Genomic DNA, 8,528 nt, shown 5'->3' on the forward strand with positions numbered 1-8,528 from the left:
CAGTATTGTGGTGTGTCAACTGGGAGGATCTTGACCTACTCTGCTAACCCAGTGGCCAGAGCAAATCACAAGGAGGATTGGAGTCATTGGCCCAGCCCCTCCCCGTCCCCCCGCCCCAACTCCCCGCAGCAGCCTACTGGAAAGAGACAAGTTAGCCATTCAATTAATTGGCTTTTTGCCCACTTCTTTTCCAAATAAAAAGGCAGGGGCTGCTGCTGAGGTGCAAAGGAGTTTTGTGAATTACGGTAGTGGGTAAGACCTGAGTTCCTCCAGCTCCTACCTACTTTCAGCTGACTAGAAGGGCAAGGATGGTAGATGCTTTCTGTGCCACCTGGAAGCTGACAGACAGCCAGAATTTTGATGAGTACATGAAGGCTCTGGGTAGGTAAAAATAAGACGTACTGTTCTCATTTTAACTCTGTATTTTGGTTCTTAGAAACCCCCATTTTTTTACTCCCCAGGTTTCTGAGAGACTGGCTGAGCATATTGCATTAATTATACCAGACACTTAAATAAATTCTTACTGTGGCATTTTTTCTGCCTTCTTGCCCAGGATCACATAACGGGATGGTTTGATAGTCTGTGGAAAATGTGAAGCTTCTGTAGCTTTGGGAGAGGGAGGTGAGGGGGTCGTTCAATATTTCTTTATTTGTGCTCAGCTCGTCCATGGCTCATGGATTAACCATTAATCAGGTCTGAACGAAATCTACAGTTTAGAATCCAATTCTGGATTCTCAGAGTGGCAAGTTGATTTCTGCTATATGAACTGTTTTGGAAGTCACTGTTAACTGCACCGGCTCCTTGTGCTGTTTCAGGCGTGGGCTTTGCCACTAGGCAAGTGGGAAATGTGACCAAACCAACGGTGATTATCAGTCAGGAAGGCGGCAAAGTGGTGATCCGGACACAATGCACATTCAAGAACACAGAGATCAGTTTCCAGCTGGGAGAAGAGTTTGAGGAAACGAGCATAGATGACAGGAACTGTAAGGTAAGAGGCAGCTTTAGCCGGTGGGGTCGGGGCAGAGGGATGAAGATTCCCAATCTCTCTGCATCGCAGACACAGAGCAGGGGAATAAGCTTTCAGAATTCCCCTTCAGGGAGAAGGAGCCAGAATTAACACTCTGGGGTACACTAGTTGTGTCCTAGACCCTGAGTAATTTCCATAGCCAAACTTGCAGGCTATTCTTTTGTCTGACATTTTTCACATTCTATAGCAACTTTTACCCAGAGAATATTGAACAGTGTTTATTTGAAAGAAAAACCCATGCCTTATTTTTTTCTGTCTGATCATGACAGCTTGACCAACTAGTCAGCCTCACAGCAAAGCTTTGCTTAAACAAGAAGAGCGACTAGTTGTGTGTTTTTTATTTCTGATCTATGCCATTGTTGCCCTTTCTGCTGTGCTATAGCCATGATTTGTATATTTTAGATAAGTTATTTGGTGGGTATGCGTTTTTGTGTTGAATTATAAATGGCCACATTTTGGAAAGACTGAGACTCTTGAAAGTAATAGAGGATGAAATGCTACTAGAATATTACAGGCGACATCCTCAGTTATGGTCGTCTCCAATAGTGCTGCCATTTGACTTCTGTAGGAAGGGGGCTTCTGCCTGTTAGTCACCTGCATTTTGTTCTTGCTCTCAGTCTGTGATTCGGTTGGATGGAGACAAGCTCATTCATGTGCAGAAGTGGGATGGCAAAGAAACAAATTGTGTCAGAGAAATTAAGGATGGCAAAATGGTTGTGGTAAGTCCTAAGGAGTCTGCATTCTCTGTCCCTGCTTCCTTTCTAGCTGCCTCTCTCCCCTTTCTCACTCTCCTCTGGACTCCTCTTCCTTAACTTCTCACTTTTCCTCTCTTTTCCTTCTTAACTACACGTGCCTTCAATGTCCCTTAACAATTTGTAAAACAGGAGGAATAAAAGACTCAGAACTAGTTGTTGCCTCAGGTTGGCACAAGAAGAGTTTTTAAATTATACATAAATTTATCCCAAAAATGTGTGCTAAGAATTGTGGTCAATGGGATGACTGTGAATATACGGCCTTCAATTGGAACTTAAACGTAAGCTTTTAATTAGGAAAATATATGTAGGTAACTGATAGGAATACATAAAATAACTGAATATCAGTGACGTTATTTATTAGAGAATGTAATTGAGGCATTTTAAACATTTTAGGTATTTTAGTTTACAAGAGCTCAGTGCAAACAATCTTAACAGAAGGTGAAACTTTAATTTTTACTAGAACTGTTTGACGTTACTTCCTTACAGTTGTTTTTAATTTTTAATGAATCAGCTGAGTTTTTAACATATGTCCAGTGACAGCTAGGAATATAAATATCATAAAATATAAAAATAGTTTGATAAATAATTTTCCTTGTGATAGAAGAAGTTAGGCCTTGATCTAGGCCTGCAGAGACTGTTTTAAAAACAGAAATGTTGGGCTGGAGAGATGACTTAGAAGTTAAAGGCTAGGCTCACAATCAAAAAAAAAAAACCAAAACCAAAAATATTATTTAGATGATAATGATATGGGTAAGTTTACTTATTGCTCTTAGGGATGTTTGGGGTTCCTTTACAAATTCCTGCTAAGATTAGAAAGTGCATTTCTTGCTTCTGCTAGTATAGAATAGAGTGCCCACTCCTTTAATATTGCAGTCAGAACGATTCTGAACAGAAATACTTTTCATGTGTAGAACGTTGGAGAGCAGGAAGCAGAGATTTTTCTTGAATCATCAACAAAGCAGCAAAGAGTTCATTTCTAACAATTATTCTGATGTTATTTTTTATGGTGTAGCCTTGATTGCTTTCTTGTTTATACGAAGCTAGAGCAAGTTCATCTTTCGAAATCCTGACAGTGGTCAGGCAAGACTGAGTTCTGAAATCAAGACTACTGCAAAGTCATACTGAATTATGACACCAATGCTTGAAACATGACGTATGTTTGGTATCCAAAGCTTGGGTACACATCTTAGTACTTTAAGGTGATTTTGTAGTAATTCTTCACCTTCGGATAAGAGAGTCAAAATTCAATGCCACTGCCACCTAATCACCTATATTATATTCACATGGGCTAAACACAACAGTCAGGCAGAGAGAACACTGTACTGACATATCCTTGCTGATCTTAGAATAGGCCATTCTTGATATCATAAGCTCAAAGGTTTGTATTTTTATAAAAAAAGTCCATCAAAATTATGGATTGAAAACTGTTATGAAAACCTATGAAAAATCTAAGTCCCTTCAAAGGAAATAGTTGAGGCCACAGTGATATCGTGTGCCTTTTTTGGGTCCAATTTGTTCCAGTTTCCTTAATCATTTACCGGAAAGGGGATTTTTAAAACTTTAAGTTTCCAACTCAGTTTCTACCTCTTTTCCATTTTCACAAATTTCAATAATGTAAGCATGCTTTTCACTCATTAAACAAGAGCATTCTTTTGTTTGGTTAGGAGAACAAGAATACACACAACGTTTAATGCTTATCAATGTCCTCATCCTTTGCCTTAATGTTTAAGTCATATACGTGACTAAAAATTCAATCATGAATGGTCCTAGGTAAAAAGATTCAATTATCTTTGGACTATTTCAGACTCTCACCTTTGGGGATGTCGTTGCTGTTCGCTGTTATGAAAAGGCATAGAAGAAATGCCGGGTCTTTTGAAAACTTGGTTTCCTGAAGTTCCAGAGTTAGCCAGCTACTGAAGCACTGGTCACTAATTATAAGTTTGTCTTTGGTGTGGAGGCAGAAAATTATAATTTAAGATGTGCTAGTCCAACTCGTGGGATTTTGATATGCAAATTTACTGTTTTCAGTTTTTTAAATAACTTTACAATACTTTTTTTTATAAAGATGGGGATCTACCTTATAATTTCCTTTGGTGTGCAAACCAAATTGGAATAAAAAATATACACACTGATAAAAGCTGGTTGTCATTTTTAATGCCATCCATCTATCTTGAAACCATCTATGAGAGTTTTCCGTACAGTAGACTTTCTTATAGCATAAAGTAAGGCTGGAAAAAGTCTTATATGTGGAGTAAGACACTCATTCATAAAATAACTGGGTGGCCCAGAAAAATATGGAAATGCCATATTTCCGAGGTTATAAAGAAGAACCTGAAACTAATAAGTTCATCTGGTAAGGACCTGAGGAAGTTGGTTATAGAGAGTAGCACTATGAAAATGATCTTTGCTATTAAAAACTGTATAAAGGGGGTTGGAGATTTAGCTCAGTGGTAGAGCGCTTGTCTAGCAAGCGCAAAGCCCTGGGTTTGGTCCCCAGCTCCGAAAAAAAAGAAAAGAAAAAGAAAGCTGTATAAAGAAAGGAGGGCTTCAACATGTGACAAAAGGTACATATAATCTAGTGTTATGCAATCACAGTGCCACTTATCAAAGCTTTATAGCAAAGACAGTTACAGAATAGAAGTTGATTTTATCCTCCACTCTTGGCAAACACCTCGATACACAGAATTTTTATGAAGTCAAGAATGGTAAAATGAGGTATAGCGAATCCACAAAAGTACCCCAATTCTACTTTTTGGGGGATTGGGTAGGTAGAACAGGTAATTAGGAAAGAGTTGACAAAATCAAAACAAATATCTTTTTTGTAGCTGGTTTGCGTTTGCAATGTGCACACACAAAAATGTGACTGCATTTTATTACTTGTAAAATGCTCTCAAGTCATTTTCTCTGCCTGTGATCTAAAGCGAGGCAGGGAATGCTATTATTTATCTACTGACGGAGGAAGCCAAGGATCAAAGTTGTATGGCTACGTTCTCATGACCGGAATTAATGCTGAGAATGGCACCCTTCAGTGTTTCTCTTCATGTACTCTTGGAAATCAACACTTCAGATCAGTTGTCTTCTAGAAGAAAACTGCAAGATTTTAGTACCCTGATTATTCCTCTGGGAACCTTTTCTCTATTAGTTTCAGCAGACAACTGTCTGTGAGGGAAGTGTAAAATATCTCTCTCAGGAAAATGTGTAACGCTCATTTTTATGCAACCTTGGAATATCATTAAGTTTTTATAAGTGAATTCAAGGTCAAAATAAAAAATGTGAGGACGCATCCTTTAATTATGTGGTTCACTTTAATCATGCCATTACCTGTTTGCTATAGGACAGGTTCAATATTCCTTACCCAAAGTATTTGGGACGAAAAGTGCACTGGATTTTAGGATATAACTGGGCATAATAAGTTATCTTAGAAATATGATCTAAACTCAAAACTGATTTGTGTTTTACAAGTTCCTTTCTCACATACTTGAAGGCGATTTTGTGAAATAATTAATTCAATGCACTTGCACTAGAATCTGTCATGTTAAGGTCAGGGATGAAATTTCTCCTTGGTGGTGTTGTGACAGTTTAGGATTCTGGAGCATTTTGAATTTCTGATTTCTATACTGGAGATAGATACTCATTGTGCACTTTAAAATGTTTTATAACTGTGTATGGGTGCATGTTTTCATGTAGCTGCATGTGAATGTCTGCAGAGGTCAGAAGAAGGCATCGGATCATCTGCAGCTGCAGTTGTAGGTGGGTGTGAGGAACCAGACTTGGTGGTGTGGGAACCAAACTCTGTTCCTCCAGAGGAAAGTGAGTGCTTTTCTGCACTGAGCTATCTCTCGAGCCATTCAACATGCACTTTCCTATATAACAAAGAAATGCAAAATTAGACACAATTGGATCCACAATTATTAGTGTCAAAGTAAGATTATGGAGCAAAGGTTTCTGGTCCTAGAGGGTCTACTCTCTTTAAAGATACAAAGCAGAACTTCGGCAATGTGTTCATTCCATGTCTCTAACAGCCAACATCTCTCCTGTTGGCAAGAGTTCCTGACTCTTGCTTTGAAAGCGTTGACTCTGGCCTGCTGTGTTAAGGGTGCATTGTGAGTAGGTGAAAACACAGCCTGTTGGTACTAATTTCCAAAACACTAAGAATGGAAAGGTGTGTGGGTGGCTTGAGGAGGAAATAACATAACAGTGGTGTAACAGATCAGGGGCTGCACTGACAGATCTCATATATATTTATAGAAATATTAATAGGTATTTCTACTTCTTAAATTTTTAAAAGTAATTGGATCTCATTTTTCTTAAACCTGTCTTAGGCTTTTACATGGTGAAGAGACACCATGACGAAGGAAACTCTTTTTTTTTTTCAGAGCTGGGGACCAAAACCCAGGGCCTTGCGCTTGCTGGACAAGCACTCTACTACTGAGCTAAATCCCCAACCCCGATGAAGGAAACTCTTATAAGGACAACATTTAATTGGGGCTGGCTCACAGGTTCAGAGGTTCAATCTGTTATCACCAAGGTGGGAACATGGCAGTGTCCAAGCAGGCCTGGTGCAGGAGGAGCTGAGAGTTCTACATCTTCATCTGAAGGCTGCTAGCAGAATACTGGTTTCCAGGCAGCTAAGAGGAGGGTCTTAAGCCCACACTCACAGTGACACACCTACTCCAACAAGGCCACACCTTCTAATCGTGCTACTTCCTGGGCCATGGATACACAGACCATCACAAAACAAAGTTAATGGCCTATAGATATAACTCTTCAGCTCACTCCCCTGTCACATTGGTAAAGAAAAGGAGATATTTACCAAGACCAAGGGACAATTGACTAAGACATTGAGATTAGACCACACTGTACTGGTTAGCCTTAACTGTCAACTTGGCATAGCTAAGGTTCACCTGAGAAGAGGATCCTAATTGAGAGATTGCCCAAATCAGATTAGCCAATGGACATGTATGTGGGGGCTCTTGGTTGTTAGTTGACAGAGGCAGGTGCAGCCCAATATGGGTGACCTCATTCTCTGGGCCTGTGAACCTGAGTGCTATAAGAAAGCTAGCTAAGCATGAGTCTAGCTAAGCAAAAGCCAGCATCACTCTTTCCGTTTCTGCCTCACGCTCTATCTTGAGTTCCTGACCTGACTTCTCTTAATGGTGGACTGTAATCTAGAAAAAGAAACCTTTACCTTCTGTAGTGCTCTTAATAATACTAGCCCCTATAAGTTCATTACGGAGTGGCACTATTTGAAAGGATTAGGAGGTGTGGTCTTGTTGGATGAAGTATGTCATTAAGGGTGGGCTTTGAGGTTCCAGAAATGCAAGCCGCTCTCTCTGCTCATGTTGCCTGCAGATTCAGATGTAGAATTCCCAGCTACGTCTTTGGTAGCATGTCTGCGTGTGTGCTTGATGAGACTAGAACCGAGCACCAGTGAAACGTTTTCTTTTATAAGTGTTGCTGTGGCCTTGATGTCTATTCCCAACAATAAAACACAGAGTAAGACACTTTCCCTGACCATGTTTGGTTTCATTACAACAGAGATGAAACTATATAACAAACCACTGACAGCCATCAGGATTTATTCGTTTATTGTTTTTGCTTTTATCCCTAGTACATAGGTGCATGGGACCTGGAGACCTATAAGTATAGGCTTACACTGCAGGTATATCAGTGGGTGGGCACTGAAGCCTTGAGCTTCTTAGTGAGGCTGTGACTTCCATCATTCTCTTAAAACATGAGCAGTTTAGGCTCTCAAGCATTTCAAAGGTTTCACAATGTGTGGGCTGCATTTTGTGTCTCAACCCAAGTTGTTTCACAACCAATTCACTTCCTTTAATATGTCTTAGAAGTTGAAAAATAATGTTTGACAGGGAAAGGCACTGCAGGGAATTCTCCATCTTGTATTCCTGCTGAGGTGATTTCAGGTTTAATGAGAATTTGACTTCTTTAATGGAGAACCCAGTCAGAATTTACCCAACTCTATTGTAGGATCCAAGGCTAAGATCTCCCAGCTAACTTATTGTAGCTTCTGTTTAATAACTTGCGTGTGCAAATCTACTTCTGTCGATACCAAGGGAGATACCAGAATGTGGTTTTTCTCTTTAAAATACTTGCTCTCAATAAGCTTAAGTAAGTCCTGAACACTTGAAGATAGTTCCAGCCAGCTAGAATAAAGACTTTCAATCAGCTCTCAGCTGTGTCTGAATGGTCGTCTCTGGTTGACTCAACATAATGACGAGCAAAAATTGCTAGCCCGATCGTTAGTTCACTTCCTTCTAAAATGTTCAAACTCATGTTCTCTGGCTGGTCAGTTGCTCTCCATTTCAAGCTCACCCCCATTTTCCAGCTTCACTTTGCCTGTACTCTTTAGATGGTAGACTGAGAAATTACAGAAGTAGACTTGGCTGCTGCTGGGAAGCACGTGTTTTTTTTTTTTTTTTTTTTTTTGCGTGGTTCTTGAACTGCTTTGAATCACACCAACGATGTAGCAATACTTGGAGGAGTTCTAGCAGGATCTGAAAGGAAACTTAATGTTCATTAAACAAAAACCTTTTCATAAGATATAATAATTAAATTATGCAGATATAACACACATTTTCCCTCCGATGGGGAAATAAATATGTTTGTAAAATATATTGGTAAAGTAACCTGAAGAAAATACAAAAATAATGTGTCCTAAACCAAAATATGTGTGATCCTAGGCTGGGAACACAGATTCCAGTTTCTCTAAATGATTATTTTGGCAT

At 39.5% G+C, this 8,528-nt stretch overlaps 1 protein-coding gene across 1 annotated transcript; it reads left to right on the forward strand.

Moving 5' to 3' along the window:
• Positions 1–227: 227 nt before the first annotated feature.
• Positions 228–3,759, forward strand: Fabp7 (fatty acid binding protein 7). Its single transcript, NM_030832.2, is given in 4 exon segments — positions 228–381; positions 816–988; positions 1,645–1,746; positions 3,587–3,759. Coding segments are annotated over 4 exon segments (399 nt in total). The 5' UTR covers positions 228–308; the 3' UTR covers positions 3,638–3,759.
• Positions 3,760–8,528: the final 4,769 nt, after the last annotated feature.

Source organism: Rattus norvegicus, chromosome 20, assembly GCF_021556685.1.
Source record: "Rattus norvegicus strain SHRSP/BbbUtx chromosome 20, alternate assembly SHRSP_T2T, whole genome shotgun sequence".
In the NCBI taxonomy this organism is placed as follows: domain Eukaryota; kingdom Metazoa; phylum Chordata; class Mammalia; order Rodentia; family Muridae; genus Rattus; species Rattus norvegicus.